Here is a 27223-nt window from a genome sequence, read left to right on the forward strand (position 1 = left end):
TGGCCCGCAGGACACTAGTTTGAGGCCTCCCGCCTTGATATGAAAGTTTAATGTTAGTGCGGCCCTGCGCAAGTTTGATATGGATGCTGTATGGTATCATGTACCCAGAAAAAATTATTACGTTTGATTAATGTTCATGTTAAAGGTTAAATAACTGTTAATAGTTATCCTCCCTATCCGTGTGGAAGTGGTAAGTTTTTGGCTATTTAAGTTCAAAGGAAATAACTTGAAGGCTACCGTTTAGGTCGCTAGCTCTCTAGTTTGCGAGTTAGCATGTGTCTCAAGACCCTGCAGTTGCGCAATATGTTGTAAATAAAAAGAGTATAAATGTGACTATAGTCGTGTTTTGTCATGTCCACAGGGCTCTAATAATGCTTTGTTAATTTTAAATCTGAAAAAAATAATTTGTCTACCCACCAACTATATGTGGTTTCTTAAGTTTTTATTATTTGCCGTTTTATTATTATTATATTTATTTATTACTGATTGATTGATTTTCTTTATTCTTGATTTGTTTATTTATTTTTCATCTTATTTTGTGCAGAAAAATAAAAAGTAAGATATTTGAGAACAGTGGAATGTTTCATCAGAGCTTTTATTGTAGAAAATCGGAACCAAAGCACTGAAAAAGTTTGTATATTTTTCTGTTTTTAATGAATGTGTTTTTTTTTTTTTTTTTGGAAAACCTGATGCGGCCCAGTCTCACCCAGAACCGAGCTCCAGTTGCCCCCAAGTAAATTGAGTTTGAGACCCCTGCCTTAAACTATCCTAAACATGGGGTCAAAGTTCAAAGATAGGTTCCTGAGGAATTTGGAATGTCGGGTGATGTGTGACCCCAGCTATCAATATCAAATGTTTTATTTTGAAAACCATCTAATGTTATCAAAATTGGCTCCAAATTATTTGACCATTTTTTTTGATAAGAACAATGTAGAATGTGGGTTCCTTTAACAGAAACACATATGGACCCATGTTGTAGCATGCAATCATCTCGCCAAGGTGATCGGGTAACAGGTATTTGGAGGTGTAATGCATCGTTGGTCCATGCAGTGGAGAACTTAAACATCCCCAAAGAAACCAAAGGTTACCAACCCAAAAAAAACATTGTTATTAATAACAATTACAACTACAAGAAGAATTAGCCGTGAGAAGCCATCACGTCTGATTTGTGATTTGAGCGTCTTTTGTGTCAAAGAATTCAATGTTCTGTCAGCCACAAAGGCGTAATTGTAGTGTGCTGGGAGGTGGGGGGGGTCATGGAGTAGGGTGAGGGGGCGTCTGATTTCACATTGTCTTCAACCGAAACCAAGGGCCTCCATATACAACCTCAACCAGTGCCTCATTCAAATATCAGCTAACAGGAAGAAGGTTTAATCCACTGAGATATTTTTTTTGTTGACGTGACGGAGTTAGAGGGAGGTGTGCAACACGGTGATTTGTAATGCAATATGTTCCATTGTGTTGACGTGACGTGATGGAGGATGCAAGTCAAAGTACATCATCCCTGCTACCTTAAGCTTTCGCTTTCTGTGACATTTCGTGTCAAACTCTTGTGGAAACTAAGCTAAATCTCCTTTTTTTAAAATTTTTTTTAAACCCCCCCTCAAGACATTGTCTCCTCCCAGTGCACAGGTGAGGGCGTCCACCTATTACGGCATCACAAAAAAGGAGGAAGGAGGGGTGGGCTTGACAGACAGCAAGAACAGCGGGAAAGAAACTCTCCACAACGCCTCATTCACTTCATCCACAGCTGACAGAAGCAACAACGCGACAGGTGAGTGGACCCAAGTGGAGACTAGTTTTTGCGTTATTAATGCATTTTGTAGTTTTAATGCAAACGCATTTTAATGCAGTGACAGGGTGATGATGAGTGTTAAGGATGCAAAAGTTACATACATATATATAACATATTATTATCACAACTTTAAATATTCAATGAATTCAAATTGTTTTCACATAAAATCAGAAAAATATATTAAAAAATATGTATTTATGTATATTTTTGATGATGTTACATCATCATAAAGGCAAGTCTAATTTACATTTTCATATGTTTCAATTTAAACAGTTGGATTTTTTTTGTGTGAGTGCATTGGACCGACATTATTTCGGTGTGTAATTTCGATTCATACATTTAAATATTTATATATATAGATTTATATTCCATAACAAGCAATGACGTCACTGTGAAAGACAAATTTTTCTTTATATGAATTATATGCATTGGTTTAATAATTTTGATAATAATTATTGTTATCATTAACACTTATAGTATTTTAGTAACATTATGTCATTATGTCAACATCATGTTCAGCAGCAATTATATTTTTAGCATGGAAAATAATCAATCAAGTTAAAATAGTGATCGTAAAAAACTATATTAACTGAACAACTATATGTACAGTATGTATATCTATATATATATATATAATTTGTTATTATATATTTGTTTCCAAATGATTGTGCAATGAGTGAGATATGTTGTCATTGAGTTTCCAGGGTGTGGAGCCCAGAGGAGGCTGTGCTGGGGAAAAACAAGCAGTGCCTGCTTAGCGGTTCTCCCACGAGGACAGTTCCAGAAAGAAAAACATTTTAATTGTGTCCGCGGATAAACTCGCTCACTAAAATCACGATATGACAAAGATATTTTTAGCAGGAATGACGAAGTGTGTGTAAAGGGAGTAAACAAATTGCATGAATGTGGTTCTTGCTTCCCTTAAGCAAACTATTATGATATCAGTTTCATGTCAACAATTAGGAGCAGGTGACTCCGAAAATATTTGCTTGGATCGATTTCATTATGGTTGACAAAGCCGTTAGGGGTGGTAAATCATCTGCATTGTGTCCAAAGAACATCTTTGAAAGCACCGTGATGTCATCATATTATATACTGTCATGTGCGCTCCTGTGATTTATCATTACGGCTCTTCTTTCCTGCCACAACAATAATGACCACAACTAATTTTACAATACACACAGATTGTATTGACTTCATGTATAGTTTGTATAGGAGAGATAAGTCTTTTGTTGTTTGGATTAGCTTTTGAGCTGATGACATAATCAGCATCAGTTTTCTATAGAGACAAAAAAACCCCACAGTTTTAGTACTCTTAGGGCCACACAAAATGTATGAACAATTTGTTATTTATTTGGCATTTATAATGGCTGTAGTTTACACACTTCTGCTCTTTTGTTAAGGTGTACTTAAGGTGTTAATTTATTCCTGTTGAACTTTAGTTCTGTAAAATTACAACTTGATTTGAAGAGGATTACAACTGTATCGTTGTAACATTACAAATTCATTGTGGTAATATTAGGACTTTATTTATTATTATTTAATTTATTTATATTTATTTATATTTATTTATATTTATTTATATTTATTTATATTTATTTATATTTATTTATATTTATTTATATTTATTTATATTTATTTATGACAAATGTGGCTTTATTTTTTGATAGAATAACAACTTTAATCTCGTAAAATTGCAACTTTAATCATGTCTAATTACGACATTATTTCTGAGTAAATTACTCCTTTATTCTTCGAAATTATTGCTCATATGACTTTTTTAACTTGTTTTGCTTTTTATTCTTATAATAATATATCTTTATGTATGTAAAGTTAAAATTATGTACATTACAACTTCTCGTAATATTATGGCTTTATTCCTCTCACATTATTTTCATAATTTAATGGCTCAACTTCATTCCTGCAACATTCCTGTACATTTACTACTTTATTCTTGTTAAATGTTTCTGTTGGCTGCACAGTGGATGAGTGGTTAGCGTGCAGGCCACACAGCTTGGAGACCTGAGATCCAAAAACATGCTAGGTTAATTGGCGACTCCAAATTGTCCATAGGTATGAATGTGAGTGTGAATGGTTGTTTGTCTATATGTGCCCTGTGATTGGCTGGCGAACAGTCCAGGGTGTACCCCGCCTCTCGCCCAAAGAGAGCTGGGATAGGCTCCAGCACCCCCGCGACTGTCGTGAGGATAAGCGGCATAGAAAACGCATGGATGTATATTCTTGTAATATGTTTTTGACTTGACTGATGTTTTTTTTAATGACTTTATTTTCTGTAATGTTCCCAGGCTGCAGCGCTATCATGCCATCACACCTCCTCTTATTAGGTCTTCTTATTATGCCAGGATTCACCTCAGGCGCCACCTCCACAGCCCCCACCTCCACAGTCACCATGGTTGCCACATCGACACCGGCCACCACCCAGCCCGTCTCTTCCACCACATCTAGAGGTACAACAATGTCCTCCGCCAGCATGCCTACCTCCACAGTCACCTCCAATACCGGAGCCCCCATGACCCCCGTCCCCACAAGCACACCCTTAATACCCACAGGCTCTTCTTCCAACATCATGCAGTCTTCCTCAAGCAGCTCTGGAAGTACATTACCCACAGCTACCACCACCCAGACCACCACAAGCACACCCTTATCCACAGGCTCAGCTACTACCAACATGCAGTGGCCCACCATGAGCACTAACCCTGCAAGTGGGGGAGCCACCACAACCGCCGCCGCCTCCCAGACCCCCACAAGCACACCCTTATCCACAGGCTCAGCAACTACCAACATGCAGTGGTCCACCAGTGGCACCAACCCTGCGAGCGAGGGACCGACCACCACCGCCGCCAGCACCCAGACACCCACAAGCTCACCCTTATCCACAGGCTCAGCAACCGGCACCATGCAGCCAATGTCCGGAGGAACAACTGCTGCTGGTTCTACACTCACAGCGTCTGTTAGCTCAGTCAGTGCTCCTAACACAGGAACCAACTCTGCCTCCTCCACAGCAATGCCCAAGTCCACCGCAACTATGGCGAACGCCGCTTCACCCTCCTCCGTGAGTTCAAACACTGACTCCTGGACCTCCATGAAGTCCACCACTCAGACGACAGCCTCCTCTGGTATGTTTAGTTTGCACCAGTTAAGGCAGCACAATCCATTTGATGATGTTGGTTGACTTCCAAGTTTTTCTAAACAAATCCAAAACCAGATTGTTTTTTCCTATATAAGGAATTATATAAATGTGAATTAATTTGTTTCGGGCTTATAAAACCATAACCATGTAGGTTTCACCTGTCTTAATTATCATCAAATGTATGATATTATAATTATTATGACATTGTTCTTCCCTGTCCATTTTTACACCACAGATAACATGACCAGTATGATGACAACCGCAATGAGCCTGGCAAGTTACTTACAAAATACACTGTACTGCATTACATAGCAGTGCTACTGTCATCATCATCCATATTATTTATTCTTTCCGAAATGCAGATATATTGTCCTGAATTCTCATGTAACTACTCAGACTGCAACACAATGTACGCCAGTCAAAATATGACTCCGTGTGCCGCTGGTCAATGGTGTAAGGTAGGGAGGCCAACTACATATGTACTGCATGCTACATGAGGTACTGATAAATGTTTGGAAAATTTTAAATTTGATTCTTAGGACTTGATTACTTTATTCAAGTAAAATTACCAATTAATTCTCATAATATTATACTATTTTATTCCTGTAAAATTATCAGCATATACAACCCTGGTTCTGAAAATATGACGACTTTATTGCTGTAAATTAATTTTATTCTTGTAATATTATGAATTCATTATTGTAGAATTTTTACAATAAAATTACATTATACTTTTATTGTACTATTAAGTCTCTATTTACATAAAATTGCAACTTTACACTCATGAAATGATGACTTTATTCTGCAAAAATCATAAATGTATTCTTGCAATATTATGTGAGGGTTTTTTTGTATAATTACAACTTTATTCTGGTAATGTTATGGCTTTACGCTTGGGAAGTTCAGACTTTATTACTACAAAAATTATAACGTCATTCCTGTATTACTATGACTTAATAATGATACAATTTTTGTCATAATACGCCTATATTATAATGATGACATGACTTCATAGTTAGGACAAACTTTACTCCGGAGCATTTGCTAACATTTGCCACAATACAATGGCTTTTTTTAAATAAAATTAAAATGATGACAAGCCTATACCTGCATAGACATTGAAGTTAAAGTCCAGTATGTGCCTGCTAAGACACATTCATGTGTAATTGTGTAATTGTGTAATTGTGCAATGTTGCGTCAGCTGTGCAAGATGGACATGTACTACATGGCTGGCTGCAGCTCGTCCTGCAACGACAGCTGCATGAGCGACTCCCAGACCAACTGCAGCGTGGCTTGCTGCAACTACACGGGCTGCCTCAATTCCACTTTTGCATCCATGGTGATGATGCCGTCTGCAGGTACACAACTTCATCTTTTGTTTGGGATATTTGAGCATCCTCCGCGTGTTGCTCGGGGCAGCAAGTCGAGTCATTGTTTTGTTTTGTTTTTTTGTCATTATTGCCCGGCAGCTGCTTCAACCGCCGCGCCCGTCACCACAGCCATGGCCAACCCCCAGCCAACGACATCAGATAATGTAAGGACTAAAGAACGTCATTATGACACTTTTGCACTACACAAAGCAGCTCTTACTCTACCAGGTTGGGGGCAGTTTTCCATTTTTCTTGTCTCCATCGAAAGTCACATGTAAATTTGCAAGCAAGGGTTATTGCCGATTTATTCGCTTATGTTGATGTGAGTCAGCCCATCCGAGGGGCGTGACATAATCAGGTTCCATTGTATTTATAGTCATTCATTCATTCAGTCATTCGTTTTCTACCGCTTATCCTCACAAAGGTCGCGGGGGTGCTGGAGCCTATCCCAGCTGTCTTCAGGCGAGAGGCGGGGTACACCCTGGACTGGTTGCCAGCCAATCACAGGGCACATATAGACAAACAACCATTCACACTCACATTCATACCTATGGACAATTTGGAGTCGCCAATTAACCTAACATGTTTTTGGAATGTGGGAGGAAACCGGAGTACCCGGAGAACATGCAAACTCCACACAGAGATGGCCGAGGGCGGAATTGAACCCGAGTCTCCTAGCTGTGAGCCCTGTGTGCTAACCACTCTGTCACCGTGCAGCCCACACTGTACATTCATTCATTCATTTTCTACCGCTTATCCTCACAAGGGTTGCAGGCGTGCTGGAGTCTATCCCAGCTGTCTCCGTGCGAGTCCAGCACATCCTGGACTGGTCGCCAGCCAATCACAGGGCACATATAGACAAACAACCATTCACACTCACATTCATACCTATTTGGAGTCGCCAATTAACCTAGCATGTTTTTGGAATGTGGACCCGGAGAAAACCCACGCATACACGGGGAGAACATGCAAACTCCATACAGACATGTCTGAGGGTGGAATTGAACTTTGAGCTAGCTGTGTGTCCTGCGCGCTAACCACTCGACTTCCGTGCAGCCCTATTTCTAGTCATAGTATGTCCTCAAATGTTTACGTTGCCTCCATAGTGTCCCTGCTAACACTAATAATAGTGCCTGTTTTTGCCAGTGGAAAATTCCCAATAGCGAGTGGCGAACCAAGTAGGCACCATGCAGTGGAAAAAGGGGCAACATATCGTATGATGCAACATAAGTGTGCTGCTGTGTGTCTACTTTTCTCATCTCCTGTTCTTTCAGGGAAACAAATGCAATGAAGGCACGTGCACCGGTGCGACTTGCTACACGAGCTTTAGCAGCACATTGCAGACGTGTTCTTCCTCAGATCTGCACTGCCAGGTGAGGATCGCCGCTAATGATGCTACAATTAGCTATTCCGATACCAAATAATGTTCATTGCTGCACGGTACATGCTGTTAAGGAACATTTAAACTGTATAAAAACAAACTGACTATGGAATTGTGTACTCGGTGCCCAGTGCCAAGAAGAAAGAACAACAAACACCGGATTTGATCCATCCATTGTTGTCCTTTGTTTACTATGTGGCCTTCCTCTTTCTTTTGTTAAATTCATTGGCCACTGTTGCATTGTGTCACGCTGCTATGATGTCATGCTAGATAGCTGGCGCAGCTATCGCCATCCTGACCACACACCATTTTGTGGCGCATTGGCTAGTACATAGAGGAAAAGATATTTCAAACCATGCACTTACTCTGTTACACGCTGAAGATACTGTCCTTTTCTTTTGTCTGGCAAACATACTGCACTTACAGCAATGTTACGTACAATTACGTATGGACAATTTGGAGTCGCTAATTAACCTAGCATGTTTTTGGAATGTGGGAGGAAACCGGAGTACCCGGAGAAAACCCCACGCATGCACGGTGAGAACATGCAAACTCCACACAGAGATAGCAGAGGGTGGAATTGAACCCTGGTCTCCTAGCTGTGAGGTCTACGCGCTAACCACTCGTCCACCATGCAGCCCCCTGGATTCCTTATTATAAATCAAATATTTACAGCATAGAAAACCTATTTACGACCCTCTACATGTTTTTTTAATTATTGTTAGAGCCCTTTAGACATGATGTAACATCCCTATAGTCACTTTTACACTCCTATTACCCAATATAATAGATATAATCACTGAAAATAAGCCATTTAAGCCTTTGATCGAACTACTGTAATACAACTGTAATATTAATTGTGTTAGGAAAAGTGTTTATTTGATGTTTTGTTGTTATGCAAATTTGGAGCATCCGTGTCGGAGCAGGAGGGGATAGAAAATAATAAGAAAAAAAAACAGAAGGGGGAATGCGGGGACAAGATGGGGACAAAAAGAGACAAGAACAACAGCAAGAACAACAATTGCAATGACAATAACAGAACAACAGAAACAAAAAGGACTACATCAGCAAATGTATATGGTGGTTATAAAAGACCATAATGGAGAGGATAAAGTATTAAACAGCCACAGTGATATTACTGAAATATTAGTGGTAGTAGTAGTCATGAAAATATTAACCATTATGATAAAAGTAAATCATAAAAAAGGAAGACGACATTGAAGTAGCTACATATTACCATTCTAAGTCATTTCAGTATAATACATATGAGTACCGGCACTGTATTGGTTATTCTGCAGTATATGTGATTGACTGGTGTAGAATAGACTCAAACTCATTGGCCCCGCACCAATTTTTTTCCCACCCCTCCACCCATTCTCACCTTTGCAGCTGAAAAAAGAAACAGTCGGCTCTGACCTACGGTGGACGGCAGGCTGCGCAGCTAACTGCTCGAGCGAAACAATGTGCACACCCACCACACAGCCCCCATGTCACCTGGAGTGCTGCAACGTCACCGTGACTTCCTGCCTGTGGCTGAACGGCACGGTGAACTTCCAATCCTCTGCCGGCAGGATTTTTCACGCAGAACAGTTGGCATCTTTACTCTGCTGGCTCGTCGCTTTAGGTTTTCTTCTGTGAGAAAGCACACTGAGAGCTCCATCACTTACACCTCCGTCTTTTTCTGTTGCTGATATGTGATTGTATGTACAGGATGTTAGGAAATTCCGTTTAAAAACATTCCCCTCTTGAGTTCTTTTTTTGTCTAAAGGCCAGTGACAATTTCATTTTAAAAGTATTTATAGAAAAATACAGGGTTCAGAAACATCACATTATAGATACTGCAGGTGTACCTAATGATACTGTACGCTTCTTTTCATTGCCCTCCTTTAAAAAGCCATTGTGAGAATAATGCAGCTGTTATGATATATAATGCACTTTACGCAAACACAAACATCGAGCTGTTACAGGGTTTGTTTGTTTTTCAAAAGTCATTTTTTGAGATTATTTGCATTTTAAATCAATGAGTTGTGGTTTTTGTTTGTGGGTTTCCCTGTGAATTGTGAATATGTTTGTGTGGTTTTTAAGGCAAACATGTCAACTGGAATCGACTTCATATAGTTTTGCGTATTGTACAAAATACAATTATTTCTATAATTAAATAAATCTTATCAATTGACGCATATTTATATGATTAATGAGTGCAAGTGGGGATAATACTCACTAGCAATGTAAATTAAAAGAAAACACAATGGGAACTCTAGGCAATAGAAGCAGCTCCACAGCAGGAGGCGCTGTCTCACGTAAACAAATAAAATGGCGGATGGCGGCAAAAAGGCTGATTGGTTAGTGCGCAGGAGTTCGCAGTTTCCTGTATATGTGCCCTGTGATTGGCTGGCGAGGAGTCCAGGGTGTACCCCGCCTCTCGCCCGAAGACAGCTGGGATAGGCTCCATCACACGCCCTGTACCCTCGTTAGGATAAGCGTTAAAAAATTAAAATTCTGCCTAGCAACAAGTAGCCAATCCAATCACATTGACTTGAACAGGACGACTAATCGAAGCAAATGGGTGTAAGTGGACAACATCCTTGTACCTGCTAGTAAGCTAACACTTATTATAGTCGCTTTTTATAGTTTTATATTCAGCCATGAGTTATTTTTGACGTAAATGTTGTCTTACACTACACTTTGACTCATTTTATGAAGCTTAAACGTGAGTGACATCATCAAATTGGAGTCGAAGCTATGTTGGTGTTACTTTTTTAGCTAGCTTCTAGCTAGCCTCATTTTTTTCATTCTCGTTCGAAAACTTGTCGATGCTTCACATTTGTAATCTATTATGCTGAGGAGCTTTCACGCAATCAGCCCGATAATCCTCTTTAGATCTCTTACCTAGACAGAGGACTAGTCCTAAACTTAACCTCCTATTCGTACTGTGTGTTGACAGCCCGCCCGGTTGTGACGTCATAGGGGGCCGCTGGTTACAGAATCAGTGCGTGGCAGTCTTCACTTTTTGTAGACATCCAGCAAACAACATCTGGACTTTGGGCACACGAAGAAATGTCCAACAACAAGCAGAAGCGGCAACAACCGCCAGGCTGCTGTTTTGTCCGTCGTGCTGCACCCCACTCGGGACATCCATGACCCACGCGTAGACTTTCTGCAAGTTTTCCTACCTCTTACAACCACCATGGATCAGTCTGTAGCCATCCAAGACACTCTGCAAGGATCCGAAAACTGCATAATAGTATCCTTTCTTGCTTTGTGGTGCCGAATTGTGTGTTTTTTCCACTGAAAATGGCGGGATTTAGTTTCTTAATCCACAGTGTGAAGCCTTTTAAAATCACCACGTGGGTGATTGTATCTCTGTAAGCTTAAATATGAATTTACATGAGCAGAAGTAATGTTTATATGGTGGAAATGCGTTTTAAGGACACGGTTGTGTGTGTGTTTTTTTAGACATTTACCAGGAGGTGAGCCAAATTTGGTAATAGCAACTTTCTACCACTAGATGGCAACATTGTTTCAACATCAGTTTAGCTATAGACTTCAGCGTTATATTTCATCTGCATTAAAGAACAGTGAGTATATTCAATAAATAGAGCTTAAAGCACATTGTGCTACCTTCAGGGGCATAATATAGTGCTTGGCTTTTGCACTCATTGCATTTTAGGAGTATATCTTTACCTGTACACATTTAACACGAGACAACGTGCAAAGCAGTGATATTATGGGCTAAATTAGTGTAAAATGTGCATTCAGACACTTTCTATGGGCTTCTATTTGTTATGTATAATTATTTAAACTTAACTCATATGAAAACATGCTGTACAATGTGACGTCCTCTTAGATGATATCACTGAAAGCAGACTGCTGGGATTGGTACAGTCTGCAAAAGAACATGCGTGAGTTGTCATGTGGTTATTTTTCTTTTACTTTCATTGTATTGGATGTCAGTAGAATGTAGAGTATGTAACCCTACAGTCCTTTATTTATTCTTTGTTTTGTAGAATCTTTATTTATACCCATCGACGGATGGCCATCACTGCTGATGATGTTTGCCTGGAGGATGTCGTACCAATCTGCCTGGAATTTGCTGTTGTTGAGAGTGAGTATTTATTCACACAAGGTAGGGAGTGAGTTACCACGCTGTCAATCACACAATTCGGAAGATGTGACATCACTTTGAATGCATGTTTCCATTTCGTAGTATCTTCCCCAGAGGATCTTGCACTTGTTGGTGAGTTTTTCTTTATGGTGTGATTTTTTTTCAACAGTGCAATTTAAGTAACTCACTATTTGTGTGTGTTTGTGTGTGTTCTTGAAGGCGCTGATACCCGAGTGAGAGTGAGTTACCAGGAAGAGAATTTGGAGCTCACGCTTCCTTTTGGGTCCCACTCACGCCTCTTCCTCGCCGAGGTCATCAGAGCGTGGAGCGGTCAGTTGAGTTTCCATTTAAAGCACAAACCACATAGCACAATAATACAGGAAGCCATTCAAAACAATGGTGGAACTTAGAAATGTGTCTGTTTCAGGGTTAACATGTCTACCTCGTAAAAAACGTAAATAGAAATAATAGTAAGGTATAAAATAAACATTAATTAATCCTCACGAGGGTCGCGGGGGTGCTGGAGCTTATCCCAGCTGTCTTCAGGCAAGAGACAGGGTACACCCTGGACTGGTCGCCAGCCAATCACAGGGCACATATAGACAAACAACCATTCACACTCACATTCATACCTATGAACAATTTGGAGTCGCTAATTAACCTAGCATGTTTTTGGAATGTGGGAGGAAACCGGAGTACCCGGAGAAAACCCACGCATGCACGGGGAGAACATGCAAACTCCACACAGAGATGGCCGAGGGTGGAATTGAACCCTGGTTTAAGCATAGTGAAGAATATATAAGACATGCACCCTGCATCCTTTAAATGTTATGTATGCTGCCTTTGCTGTAAAGAAATGTGGACACCTCTGAGTTCAGTGTACCAAAAAGATATGATATCCCTCCTCTGACAACGTGACAAGTGTGTGTCTGTGATACGAGGGTCCTCATTCTTTTATTATTGTTATTAACTTATTATCACTTCAGCCACATTCAGCCCAAATGGGGATGTAAGTCCATTCCAGTTCCGATTCAATGATATCACTGGTATTCTTCTATGGTGGCATGACAAAGAAAAGAAAAAGCATTTGTGTCATGGTGTTGTGGAAGTTCCACTGTACGTCTTTAATGCACCCACTTCCCGGAAAACTGTTCTATGTCAAACACTTTTTTTCATGGGAAAAAAAAAACCTGTTTGTCTAGTCAACCTTCCTTGTTGTGCTGGTGCGGCTAACTCCAAGCAAAATACCCGCATTGCTCCAAATGGACCCAACTTTACCCGACTCATTTGGCTGTAAACACTCATTCAGGAGTGAAAGCTGATGAAGGCGGAGTTTAAGGGGTTTGCCGAAAGAAGTGCAGGAACACTTTCCCCTCTCCAACTTCTTTAACTTTTATTTGCTCACCGCGATGGGATGAGTCAGGCAGTTTTGTTAGAGATACGTCACTTTCATCGCCGGGGTGCTATCTTCCACTAGAATCTTCTCAGCAGCGCGAATGAAGACGTTGTCGGGAGTACCCGCAAAGGTGATTTGCATTGTGACGGATCGAAGAGATGGATGGATTAGATGAGCTTGTTGTTCAAAGTGAAGCTGTAGCAAATAATAACGGTGAGCAGTTTGAACGAATCCCAACACAAGAAGAAACTCTCTCTGGCTTGTATTCTCGATAGATTTTCATGTCTACCTGTTTCATTGTCTGCCTGCAGATGTTTGCAAGTTTCCAAGCCAAGAAACCAAGTTTGAGTGGATCAGCAAATACCGAACAGCCACCAGAGGCCAGGGACTCGTCAAACAAGCCTTCGCACCCCTCGGCACCACACTGAATAAACTCAACCAGCACAGGAAAACAGGTTTGTCTCAAGCATTACCACCGATAAACTTTTTAACTCTTCGTCTGAGGGTGTTAAGTCATAACATCACATCAGGAGGTGATAGTTCATCTATTAAGGCTGCCCTATGTCACTGCCTTGAGATGACTTTTTTTTTTCAAACCAAAAATAGAAGCAATTTATCACTATTAGAAATTGAACTTTGTCAAATTTTGCCGTGGGGGCCAAATAAATCAACTGGTGTTCAGGCTATCAATGTAGGTGTCGATGTGTGGGGTAGGGCTCAGCAATATGGACCAAAAACCGGTATCCCAATATGTTTAGGTTGAATATCAATATACAGTATATATCTATATCCCAATATTTTTCCACAAAGTGAGTTTAGACAAAATCAAAGCCAAAATTTTTATAATTTTTTTTAAACTGAGGATGTTTTTTTTTATGTTAAAGCTTCATGCAAGATGCACATAAAAAAAATCTAAAAATAGCTGCTAAAATGAAGTGGACCATTCTCTTTTTTTAAACAGATACATTCATTCATTTTCTACCGCTTATCCTCACAAGGCTCGCAGGGGTGCTGGAGCCTATGCTAGGTTAATTGGCGACTCCAAATTGTCCATAGGTATGAATGTGAGTGTGAATGGTTGTTTGTCTATATGTGCCCTGTGATTGGCTGGCGACCAGTCCAGGGTGTACCCCGCCTCTCGCCCGAAGACAGCTGGGATAGGCTCCAGCACCCCCGCGACCCCTGTGAAGATATGAATGAATACGCACATCGCACATTTTTCTCATATTGACGTTTATACCAAGTTCTAAGGTTGTGAAAATGATGATTGAAATTTTTTTTTTGTTCCTCTGGATTCCGAGTCGTTAGTGTACAGGCCACACAGCTAGGAGACCCGAGTTCGATTCCACCCCTGGCCATCTCTGTGTGGAGTTTGCATGTTCTCCCCATGCATGCGTGGGTTTTCTCCAGGTTTCCTCCCACATTCCAAAAACATGCTAGGTTAATTGGCGACTCCAAATTGTCCATAGGTATGAATGTGAGTGTGAATGGTTGTTTGTCTATATGTGCCCTGTGATTGGCTGGCGACCAGTCCAGGGTGTACCCCGCCTCTCGACTAAAGACAGCTGGGATAGGCTCCAGCACCCCCGCAACCCTCGTGAGGATAAGCGGTAGAAAATGAATGAATGCTCTGGATTCTAAGTACCTCCATATTAAAGTTACTGTTTATTTCTTGCCGACTTCTTCCACCGCAGACACGGTAGCCTGTTTGCTACCCTCCGGGCTTCTGCTCCGCCCCTCCTACAGTGCTAATCCAGTTTATATCGATATCAACAATATGGTTAGTTTAATAAAAGTCTTTAATAGAATGAAATTGACATCATGATACTATCTCTACGTATCCAAAGACAAAACTGCTGTTTTATAGAAAAATTGTAAGAACACTGAAACATTTTTTCCCATAGGAAACAATGTTAACACAAAATACATTTGATGGAAAATACTGCAAAATAAACAATGCAAAATACATAAACATGACAAATAAAATGGATAAATGAACATTTAACATCACTTTTACCTTTACTTGTTGGCAAAGAAGGTAATGACGAGCAACGAAGGGGGGAAGCGAGAGACATACGGACACTTTTATTTCTGGAATTCAATAGGTTTGCTTTTTTTTAATCAAAGTGCTAATACTTCCAACCTTATTTGGCCCCTTCCTTCTTTTCATTTTCTATGCCGCTTGAGGCATTGTAATGATAAAAGAGTTACCAACACTTGGGATGCTTTGTTTGAGCACTCAAGTACACAGAAGGATAATATTGGCAAACAGACTAATTTGTGTAACATTCCCATATTGGTTTGTCAAATGAGTCTTAAAGGAGAGTGTAGTGTTGTCACAAGAATGGTTCTTGGATGTGTGATCCAAGATGGCTGAATAAACAAGCAATGCTAGGAATCTTTATTAATACCACAAGCATAAATGTGCCAAAAGGTAACATTTTTGTTATGCACAATATTGTATGATAACTGAGACAGGGGACTAGTGGTGTGTCGTTCATGAACGAACGGATCAAAAGAACTAGTTCTTTTTTGTGAACGGAATGAACGAGGTCACCGCCCCTAATATACCCGTTGACCTCGTTCATTCAAAGAACTAGTTATTTTGACCAGTTCGTTCATGACTCGCGTGTTGTTGTGCTGTTGAGTCGGAACGAACGTGAACATGAGTGAACGGACTGACTCGACACGGCTGACCGGGTCTATGCACAGGGGGGAGTTCACAGGCTAACGACCAATTGACCGAAATGAACGGATCTTTTTACTCAATGAACCGGAATGATCCGGTTCACTGAAATGAACGGTTTGCCCTCTTACCACCACAGAGTACAAGAGCTGAGGCTAAATAAATCGTCAAACAAAGTCATACAAAAACGAGGGGGTTCAAAAACACCTTCACCTTCAATTGAGTGGAACAAGCCCTCATTAAATGACCAAAGACTGAAAAAAAAAACGTTTTTTTAATGTCCGTTTTACTTCTATTTAAAATACGCGAGTCTGTGAGGAGGAAATGATTGCTATGGTGATTGTGACGAGTGATGCAGTGTTTTGTGTTTGGATGCTAGCCGACAGCTAATTGTGTGTTATAACAACATTTAAATGTCGTTATTGTAGACACACACACACACACACACACACAAGTGTTTGAAGTTTGGATGTCTTTCTCAATCAGTGGAGTGAAGACATAACTCCTCCCATCACTGTAAAGCTAGCATGGGCAGGTCTCAGTCCATAGCTCCCTGGTGTGGACTCACGGACAGCACCATTTTCCTCTCCAGAATGTGCGGGGATAGAGAAGAGACATGTCAAGGGTGATGAAAGACTCTGGTATGAGAAAAGAATCTTTCTCCATCCGTATTATTCGCACCCTAGTGTGGTTGACGCCATTGATAGCTAACTTGGCTAATTAGCTAGCCGCCGAGCTAAAGGAAGTGATTTCAAGCTTGCCGTCAATTCTTGACAGGAAGTCGTCTAATATTACAAATCACAGACACTATCCTGAAATATCTCATAAATGCATGAATGAGCTGTCAGCTATTACATTAATACAAAATTGCTGCTGTACCACTTGTATTTTGTTTTTCGCTGATGTTGTGATGCTAGTCGTCAGGAAGACTGAGGTTGCCCCTTGTTGTGGTTATAGAGTTGTAATAACATGTCATTCATTGAGACACAATCTGCGTTTTAAGGGTGTATTCTATGTGACTTAACGCTATCCTTTACTGGTTTGTCGTGTTTAATCGCTGTGCATTGGAGAATGTCAATTTTTATGGCTCTAAGCTGCATTGATAGAGCAGAGTGAGTTGTGTAATATTGAACTTTGTGCATGTGTGCTTATAAGGCTATGAATGACTAGTGTAAAATATGAGAGCGTTTGAATAAGATGCATATTATATGTGAAATTCCATCTCACTCTACCACTACCAGCAAACCACTAGCTGAGCTCATTAGTTAAGATGAGCTAAGTATGCACAGGAATGTAAACTATGTCATCTGTAAAGCTGACTTCTACGGTGGACTATGAAGAGACAGTGCGGCAGTTTTCAAACAATGCTAAAAATGTCAAGACTGAACTGAAAATAATAATTTAAAAAAGCAATGTTATGTTGATTATTAAAACAAACTTGTATTTATATTGTATGGGACAAGCCGGGTAGTGTCCATAAAAATGGTGACTGAGTCTACCCTTTCCTTTGTGGGGGAAAAAACTGATGTACAGTGCATTGGTTAAGGTCATTAATTAGCTACAAATGGTCTGACTAATGTAAATACAATTAAAGCGTTCCAGACACCCATACATGTTAACACATAGCACATTTAATAGACAATATTTATAGTTTTACGTTCATAAAATGATGCAAAAAATAATTACGAAAGGACAACAGAACTAAATATCAACCTTTTAGAAATAATACACATCTACTTAAAAACCTCAAGTAAACTAGGCCCTAATGAACGCTCGGTATATGCTACAGTTGAGGAAATAAACAACCTAATGAGGTAATACAGTTATATTATTGCATGGTAGCACAATGTTTCAGTCTTACTGATAGTAAACATCCATTGCATGGAGGCAAAATAAATCAGCAAACAGAGTCATACAAAAACACCCTCATCGATCGTATTGAACAAAATTGAGTGGAACAAGCCCTCATTGAATGACCAAAGACTGAAAAAAACATTTTTCATGTCTTTTTGACTTCTTTTACTTCTATTTAAAATACGCGAGTCTGTGTGGAGGACATGATTGCTATGGTGATTGTGATGAATGATGCAGTGTTTTGTGTTTGTATGCTAGCCGACAGCTAATTGTGTGTTATAACAACATTTACTGATAGTAAACATCCATTGCATTGTTCTACTTACAGTGATGTGCATTTCATCCTTGACCACCCATATTGAGTTCCTTTTCAAGCACACTGCTTTTGCAAAATCATTTCACAGTTATCTGGGTTGACCGAGGGCACTCCTCTTTTGCCCTTCCTGTTCAACTTCTAACACCTCCAATGCCTCTCACTGTCGCCGTGTACAGCACAGGCGCTGGGCTGAAAATGTATTGAGTAGGTCTGTTTTTGTGTGATTTTAGTCAGGTGCACCTTAAGCTATGGAATAGAGTTCATTTCCTTGCTTTGCAGTAGGAGCTCAGCCAGCTGTGTTGTCCTGCCAAGCTGCAGGAGACAGAGGCCATGCTGTCTACCCCTCTCATCCATTAGATGCAACCTATTTAAGATGCAGAGACTCTAACTAGAAGCACTAGTCTACAGACACGTCATTAGGTACACCTGCACTGACCGATCAATGCAGGAGCTGAGGTATTGTGGTTAATTAAATTATGTAATTGTCAAACATGGGACCCCATTAGATTATGCATGTGTACCTAATGTGGTGTGTAAATTTTTGCTCATTATTGATTCCTTTCATTTCCCACTCTCTACTTTTTGCAAACAGAGAAATCGTCAGACAAGAAAAAGGGAAGCTTTGAAGGGCAAAAAAGTTCCAACAGTGCGACGCACATCACCAGAGCACATTACGCCCCTGAGAGGTAAAGTCTTTCTTAGTAACGTCATTAATACTTTTACATAACCAGCTTTGTACCAAATGATGGAAAGGCTTTCGAATGAAAGACTTTTGGAGCATTTTTTTGTTGAAAGCTGCAAATACTCACTAAATAGCTGTAAATGTATTATTCAAATTCACCGGTGGAACATTAATTACAGGACGACTGCGTGTGGAAAAACAAACGGTGCGTCAAAACATTGACTCTCGGTTAAGTGAGTTAAGTTTCTTTCTTTTACAGCAAGAAACTTAAAAAGCCAGCAGTTACAGGAAGTTCACGCAAACATCACTTTAAGATGTTAACATAAGTGTTAACGCAACTACAATTGCAGCATTTTCCAAGATAAATGTTTAATGCTCTTGAGACATAAGCTCATGTTTGGGATGCTTTTTTACTTGTAAGTTGCTGTACTTGTTACTGTAGTTGGGAAATTACATTAAATGGAATGGAATGGTCTTTATTGTCATTATACAAGATGTACAACGAGATTGGAGAGCTTCTCCTTTCAGTGCAGTAGTCAAGTTTAAAAAGAAAAAAAGTATATAAAAGTAGAGTAAAAAAGACAATTTAACAAGATATATACAAGATATCCAAAATATACACATAGTATTGCGCAGGAGCAGATATATTAATTTTAGTGCAGTGATAAATGGGTCATAGTGCAAATAATGACCGGTGTATACAGGTGAGTAAAGTCACATATGAGTGTATTGTAATGGGTTGTTAAATAAATAAATATGATTGAGCTAGTAACAGAGGCAGTGATGGAAATATTGCACATTTGCATTATGCTAATGACCGGGTACGTTGTATGGCATGTGAGATTTATCTAATGTAAAATTTGTACCTTGGCTCAATAAAAGTTAGGGCAACATTGGTATACTCACTTACTTGTAAGTATTAGCTTTAGAGGGTTCCCAGTGCTTGCAAAGTTAGCATCCTAGCATCAGGGGAAGATGGCCCATGCCTAGTTTATAGTACATTTCTTTTTATTGAGGCGAATTACCAAGCCGTGCATTCCACGGTTGCCGCACTTGAGCTGATCTTCAAAGATGGAGTTAAGTTACAGAATATTCCTGGAAGGATAGAGGCTATATTACATTCCCTCCCTTCCTTTTTGCTCTACACAGAAATAGAGCTTGACTTGCATACCAGTTCTGGTTGTCATCTACATTTGGACATCAGTCTCTTATAACGTTGTATCATTCCTAGGTGTAAGGAGACAAGTGCTGTGTTATGTCAGAGGGTATCATCACGCAATCAGCATGACAAAATAATCCAACGGTCTTGCATTTCGCTCTGCCTCGCTTCCTTCTCCATAGCCAGGGCATCTCCAGCCGAGACGAGCGTGATGACCTGGTGCGCTCCTCTAGCCACACGCCGTCCAACAAAGCGCACATTTTAGCCATGCCGCAGTTTGGCCTGCGAGACAACCTCATCCGGTGTGAGCTGCTGAAGAATGAGGATTTGTACATTTACCGAGAACATTTCAGGTAGGTTTATTAATTTGGTTTTGTTGTAGTATTTTAGTTATGTTTCTGGATTTTGCGGGTATACCTTAATGTCAGTGTAAAATACGTAACCTACATATATATATTCTACAAGCTTAACTGTCAACACACTGCAAGTGTTACGTAAAAAAAAAAGTGTGAGTCAACGTCTGTGGGTTTGTACTTGTGTGTGCAGCTCTTTGCTAAATTAGGCAGCAATAGCAGCAGCCTGTAGGTGTTAGCACTGACTCCACTCTGCTTGTAGTTTTGTATTATGTATTATTGAATTGTACAAATTTCCCAGAAGTCAACGCCACACACTGCCGCCTGTTGACGGATCTGTGTATGCAGTCTAACGCTCTTTCTTTCTTGCAGTTTTTTCCTGGGCACGTATAATGTGAATGGGCAGACACCGAAGGAAAGCCTCCATCCATGGCTAAGCTGCACTCCCGACCCTCCTGACATGTACTGTGTGGGGTAAGGTATCAACTTCAGCTACACCCATAACGTATCCCACAGCCAGGCTCCAACCACTCAAAGGTGAACACGGATCAGCTTTTAAGATAAAGCACCCACTGATCCTGCCTACGTTTCAGTTGGCTGTGGAGGATTATAAAGGTACCTTGTAAAGAACTCTGAATAAATGGACACTTTTTTTTTGCTAGATTCCAGGAGCTCGACCTTAGCAAAGAGGCTTTTTTCTTCAACGACACTCCTAAAGAGCTGGAGTGGACAAAGGCCGTGTCTGAAGCCTTGCATCCAGATGCCAAGTATGCCTTAGTAAGAACGTCTCCTTTTTTTCACCCTAATCAAGAATTTATGGAAATGTGACTATTACCGTTACATTATGTCCTAATAATTGGATTTCTTTTCTTTCATCTGCTTCCCTTTTTGTGGTGACTGCTGACAGTAGATTAACAGCTTCCGCTTCCTCTGTCAGTTGCCCGTGTTAACATATTTTCATCCACTTAAAGTCACTCTGTGTCACACACACACACACACACACAAGTTATCTTTTAGACATCAAAACACCAACAATTAGTTGTGTCCCGATCCAATATTGACATCATATCCGGTCAATATCAGCAAAAAATTTGTATCTAAATGACTTTCTAAAATATCTACTGTTGGCACTCCGATACAAGAAGTTGATTCCAGACTTCGCCCCAGCACGTCTGTCCAGCAGCGGCCAGATAGAGCCCACGCGATCACAACACTGTGTGCTAACGTGTTAAACGTGGAGGAAGTGTGTTTGTATTTTTTGCTAATGTCCGTAAAAGTGTGCAACACTTGACATGGACAAGTTTCCCTTGGTGGCACAGAACCAGGGAATTTTAAGACGACCAAACTCATTGCACATTTGAAGCAGCATTGTATGACAAAAAGTCATTAGCTACAACAGTAAAGATGACCAACCCGTGTCAGTGGTTAGTAAAGTCCTATTTAAACGCTTAATTGAGCACCTTAAATTGTTGTTACGCTTAGCCGCCACTACATTGTGCATAAAACTGTACCTCAGATGCTTAAAGAAGTAAATGGGTAAGTTTTTCTCATGCATACTTTTGCTGAGTATTGTTTTCAGTTTGAGTGATGTCATTTGATCAAGCCTTTTCTAACATTCAACACTACAAACAAACAGCTGTGCTGATATCGGATTGATATTGGTATGCAACCATATTCAAGCCTGTAATATCAGCATCGGACACCTCTACCAGTCAAAACCCAATGTGCTTTTCTTAACCAGAAAGTGGCTGCAGTGCATTTCTTGTGCATGTTCTGCTAGAATTAAAGGTAGACTAAAGTACAATTGGCTAGCGATCTGTCTAGATCAGGGGTGGGCAAACTACGGCCCGGGGGCCACATCCGGCCCGCCATGTGTTTAAATATGGCCCGCACGTTCTTTCCAAACTTAACATACAACCTGACATCATGGCTTTAGCCAACCTTTTGATGGTTTAGGTATTTTTTTTTTTAATCAATTTGTTTATTTGATGTGATCTGCTGTTTACAAAGTGCTCCTGAAAAAATGACACAAGCACATATACATAGCAGGTTGCATGACACTTACAGATACAATCATTCCAGGTGGACTGTTAGAATTATATGCGTAAAATATATAGTCTGGCCCCCTGTCAATTTTGTTAAATCAATGCGGCCCGCGAGTCAAAAAGTTTGCCCACCCCTGGTCTAGATAAACCCACTGCCAAGCTATATAATATGATTGAATATGAAAATATTACATTTTTAGGTCTGATTGTTGAGACTGCACTTGAGGATATTGCTTTCCTGCTAATGGTGTTGAATATGGATTGAAAATAAATGTTGCTGCAGGTGAAGTTGGTGCGCCTGGTGGGTATCATGCTGCTCTTCTACGTGAAGAAGGAGCATGCGGAGTTCATCTCCGACGTGGAGGCCGAGTCGGTGGGAACCGGCATCATGGGGCGAATGGTACAGACCCGATTTCAAATACATTCCCCAGAATTATCCTCTCTATTCCACTCTCCTGTCAATCATTATCAATCACTATCCTGTGGATCGACAGGGAAACAAAGGCGCCGTGGCAATACGATTCCGCTTCCACAACTCGGACATCTGCGTGGTCAACTCTCACCTGGCGGCACACGTCGAAGAGTACGAGAGGCGCAATCAGGACTACAAGGACATTTGTAGCCGGCTTCAGTTTCGATCGATTGATCCTACTCAGCCTCCGCTGAACATCATGAAGCATGAGTATGGAGCGAGCATCACATTTACAGTACACAGCTACATATAACTACAATAAAACTACATAAAACTACAACATGTAGTGACCTCTGCTCTAATAGATACACGGCATGTTGTTAATTGCCAAGAAATTGTGCACATACAGCAAATACATGCCCCAGGCCACTATATGTGGCAATAGAGAATAATCCCTCTTTAAAGTATTATCATTGTTTTATATTATGTCACTGAATATGCATTGTTGAACCGTCCTTTCTCAGTGTGGTTTTATGGATTGGGGACCTCAACTACAGGATCAGCGACCTCGATGTCAACAATGTAAAGGATCTCATCAGCAAGAAGGACTTTGAGATGCTGCACACTTACGATCAGGTACTTTGATTACTGTTTTTATATTTTTTTATGGTGGTTTAAACCATTGTCATTCACTGGTTGCATTGATCCTCCAGCTCAAGAGGCAGATCGACGAGGAGGCGGTGTTTGTTGGCTTTGTGGAGGGCGAGATCGACTTCCAGCCCACCTACAAATATGACACAGGCTCCGACATGTGGGATACCAGGTATTGTCAAACACACAAAAAATATTTTCCCACAGTCTTTAAGTAAAGTTTTTTTTTTGTGTAAATTTAGTGAAAAATGCCGCGTTCCTGCGTGGTGTGATCGTATTCTGTGGCGAGGAAAGGAGATCAAGCAGCAACATTATCAGAGTCACATGGCTCTCAAGACCAGTGACCACAAACCTGTCAGTTCTGTGCTTGTAATCGGGGTAAGGAGCTTCTTTCTTCGAGAATAAATGAGGCACAATAGCTCCCTCAAAGCCGTGATAGCTAATACGGTGGTTTGTAACCCAGAACCTAGCCAGTACAATGGGATTTTGCTGCAACATTCCACCATAGCACTCAATAACACAGTCAAACCTTTCCCATGTACTTCCTGGAGAGTATTTGGGACAACATTTTTGATGAAAAAAAATACAGTATCGTACCCTATGTGTACAGCGTGGGAGAAAGTTAGCACACACCTATGGTACATTCAAGGACTGTCAAAAGTGGTACTCATTGCCTCTCACTAAAACACTATAAAACACTCAATATCTGGGAGATTTTTATGAAATAATGGCATAAATAATAATGCATTTACATAAAATTTTATGTCATTTACACATTTATGTTTTTATAGTTTTTTTTAAATCACGTCAACTGAAAGTTGCCCTAGTCCAGTTTCATTGATGCTAATTCTAGACAAAATGTAAAAAAATGCAAGTGTACAGTGTTAAAGGTGCAAATGCTTCATTTATTAATATTTTCTAGATTAATTGCATTAACAATATATTAAACGTTAACAATCCTTTCCATTGGATCACAGATAAAGAGAGTTAATGCAGAATCCTACAAGAAGACCTTTGAAGAAATTGTTCGCAATTTAGACAAGATGGAGAACGAGTGCATTCCGTCCGTAACCTTGTCCAAGCGAGAGGTAAAAAAAGTCTAAATGAAGTGAAACCAAGCATTATTGTCATTATTCACAATGATGGCTGCCATCCTGTCCTCAGTTCCACTTTGAGAATGTGAAGTACATGGAGCACCACGCCAAGACGCTGAGCCTCTTCAATGATGGCCAGGTCCCGTGTCAGTTTGAGTTCATCCAGAAGCCAAACGAGGACACGTACTGCAAGCCCTGGCTCACTGCCAACCCCCCCAAAGGCTTTATTCCTCAGGGTGAGCCGTGTTTGATGTTACAGAACCCATGTCTTTACATATTGCATTATGGAACATTTTGTTTTGCACCTATGTGAATAAAAATGACCAACGTCTGGTGGATGTGTGAATTAATTTTAGCAGTTACTAGCCTTTTGTTTACATTTTAGGCACTTCAGTGGACATCGACTTGGAGGTTTTTGTCAACCGCTCAACAGCGCCTGAGCTGAACTCTTGCAAGCAAGAAATGGAAGACATTCTGGTCCTGCACCTGCAACGTGGCAAGGACTACTTCATTTCTGTGACGGGACGCTACCTGCCCAGCTGCTTTGGCACGCCCATTCATATGTTGTGTCGGCTAAGGGAGCCCATCCAAGACATGCCCCAGGAGGCCCTTCGTGAACTAGTGGGTAACTTTTCTTCCATACTTGCAGATAAGCACACTTGAGTACCTTTTGATTTGAAAGGCATCTCAACAACAGGTGGTAACGTCTGGGAATGAGAGCAATGAAAAGCCTCTCGACATTCCAAAAGAACTGTGGATGATGGTGGATCACTTGTTTCGCAATGCAATCAAACAGGTACAAAACTATGATCATTAAGCCATTGTCAGCTACATATACTTAAACACAAATTGCTCTGTTGTTTTGACACATCACCTTATATTATATATTATGTATTCACAGGAAGACATATTTCAGCAACCTGGACTCCGGAGTGAATTTGCCGAAATAAGGGACTGCCTCGACACCGGCATGGCAGATTCTCTCTGTATCCTTTTAGAAACCATCATTGTTGTCTACATCAGGGACAGTGAGATAATAGCGCAATAGCTAATGCAGTTAAGACCGGCCTTAACTTTGTAATGACCTACAGCTGGCAGCAACCACTCAGTAGCGGAAGCCCTGCTCCTCTTCCTGGACGCCCTCCCAGAGCCAGTGGTCCCCTATGCTTTTTACCAGCACTGCCTTGAGTCTTGCGCTAATGCCAGCCAGTGTGAGAAGGTACACACCGCATTGTACTGTTTGAGTTTCTTACATTTAATTTACATTTAATCTAAAATGTCTTTTTTTTGTTTTTTTTAAAGGTTATTTCCACGCTACCTCAGTGCCACAGAAATGTTTTTAACTACTTAGCCGCTTTCCTGCGGGAGCTGTTGAAGAATTCTGCAAGTAATCGGTTAGATGTAACCATCGTAGGTAAGACATTAAAAAAATGCAAATTATTCTTTATCACATACGTTCAATTTGTTTGGATTTTGAAATCGTTTACAGCCATAAGAAACAATGGAAATACAAATAAAATGTTGCCATCATAAAACTTAAATTAACTGTACAGGCAACTTATAAGTCATATTTTAACATGCCATGTAAAAAACACACTTACACTGCCAGCCTCCAGGCATGCCTACTCCGTTGTGATTGGTCACATTCCCAAGCACCCCCAAGGACTTCCAGACTACTGCCGAACCCACTTTCTACTGTTGATGATAAATGAATAAACCCTTTTTGAGCGCTTCAGAAACAGTTTGGCAAATAGTCCAGCTTCACCCATTATCTCAAAACGGAGGGGGAGCGTGGGGCCTACAGCTTGTACCTGGGCACGCCCATTCATCCGGTAGCTTCTCACAAACTTCTTTTAGGGCTCACTTTCAAATGCACAAAGGTAATTATATGAATAAAAATAAATACAATTCACTCTATCTGTATATTCTTTTTCTCACATTCTGTAGCTCCTTTTTTGGAACAAATTGTTTCTTTATGCTTTTGTCCGGAGTTGCCGGACAAAACTTTTTGATCCGCATACCGATTTCTGGCTTATTCCGGATGCCCTTCCTGACAAATATCGATGGTGCTTACTAGTGGAGATTCAAACCTGGGGCATCCGCTCCAATGTCCAGAATGCTAACCACTACACTATGACAAGCTCCTTTTTTGGAACAAATGTCTCCAAAAAAGCCAAAGAAAAAACAAAATAGTTAATCCTTTGATTCTAAGTTGATTTTTTTTTACAGTTTTGGTTCAAATTCCAAATTGTACAACATTCAGGGCTTTCAACTTTAGCAACTGATTAGACATTAGACTCATAAATGAGAATGGTATTAATACCTGGCAACAATTTCTGAGCTCCTGCCATGTTTTCCTTTTGTGTAGGCACGATCTTTGCCTCGCTGCTCCTCAGGTCGCCCACCAAGCAGGACCTATCAGAGAAGAGGAAGGCGCGGGAGTTCTTTCAGCACTTCTTAGTCCAGGCATCATTGTCATCGTCGTCACCCTAGATTTGAGGACCACCTATGTTAAATTAACACTAAAAGCTATTGTGCAATGTTTGAAATAAACTGTTAATCATAATTTTGCATATTCATTGGAAAGTCTTCATAAACATCAAGATAGTATGTTAATTAACATAAGTGACTTATCCGTGGGTGCATTGAGAGACCACTTTTAATGTATGTTTATTTAAAAACAATTTGTATTGTAATGTTTCTGATCCCTCCAGTATCAGTGTTTTCTATATAAAGTTGTTGGAAAGTGGCTGTTTTGTGATGTTGTCATTCA

General features: G+C 40.4%; 2 protein-coding genes across 9 annotated transcripts; both read left to right on the plus strand.

The window, feature by feature from the left end:
- Nucleotides 1–1497: 1497 nt before the first annotated feature.
- LOC131105374 (uncharacterized) lies at nt 1498–9868 on the plus strand. 3 transcript variants are annotated; one of them, XM_058053416.1, is made up of 8 exons: nt 1498–1774; nt 4102–4932; nt 5182–5219; nt 5309–5404; nt 6148–6304; nt 6416–6480; nt 7591–7689; nt 9087–9868. In XM_058053416.1, the coding sequence occupies exons 2-8, from the start codon at nt 4116–4118 to the stop codon at nt 9333–9335; spliced, it is 1521 nt and encodes a 506-aa protein (XP_057909399.1). In that variant the 5' UTR covers nt 1498–1774; nt 4102–4115; the 3' UTR covers nt 9336–9868. The 3 variants fall into 3 exon arrangements, with proteins under 3 accessions (XP_057909399.1, XP_057909400.1, XP_057909398.1); XM_058053417.1 differs by lacking the exon at nt 1498–1774 and having other exon boundaries at nt 4072–4746; nt 4819–4932; XM_058053415.1 differs by lacking the exon at nt 1498–1774 and having other exon boundaries at nt 4072–4932.
- A 261-nt stretch (nt 9869–10129) lies between these two features.
- Nucleotides 10130–27194, plus strand: inpp5b (inositol polyphosphate-5-phosphatase B). 6 transcript variants are annotated; one of them, XM_058053186.1, is made up of 24 exons: nt 10130–10265; nt 10642–10941; nt 11520–11599; nt 11705–11802; nt 11905–11934; nt 12022–12132; nt 13510–13653; nt 18647–18740; nt 20078–20248; nt 20621–20722; nt 20911–21025; nt 22577–22693; nt 22788–22975; nt 23230–23341; nt 23419–23528; nt 23599–23734; nt 24334–24444; nt 24521–24686; nt 24836–25071; nt 25148–25246; nt 25352–25436; nt 25542–25669; nt 25753–25864; nt 26819–27194. In XM_058053186.1, exons 2-24 carry the CDS (start codon nt 10885–10887, stop codon nt 26941–26943), a joined length of 2727 nt encoding a protein of 908 aa, XP_057909169.1. In that variant the 5' UTR covers nt 10130–10265; nt 10642–10884; the 3' UTR covers nt 26944–27194. The 6 variants fall into 6 exon arrangements, with proteins under 6 accessions (XP_057909169.1, XP_057909168.1, XP_057909172.1 ...); XM_058053185.1 differs by having other exon boundaries at nt 10166–10294; XM_058053189.1 differs by lacking the exons at nt 10130–10265; nt 10642–10941; nt 11520–11599; nt 11705–11802; nt 11905–11934 and adding an exon at nt 13280–13411 and having other exon boundaries at nt 26819–27193.
- The last annotated feature ends 29 nt before the right edge of the window (nt 27195–27223 follow it).

The sequence above is a fragment of the Doryrhamphus excisus genome, chromosome 17 (genome assembly GCF_030265055.1).
Source record: "Doryrhamphus excisus isolate RoL2022-K1 chromosome 17, RoL_Dexc_1.0, whole genome shotgun sequence".
NCBI classification, from domain to species: domain Eukaryota; kingdom Metazoa; phylum Chordata; class Actinopteri; order Syngnathiformes; family Syngnathidae; genus Doryrhamphus; species Doryrhamphus excisus.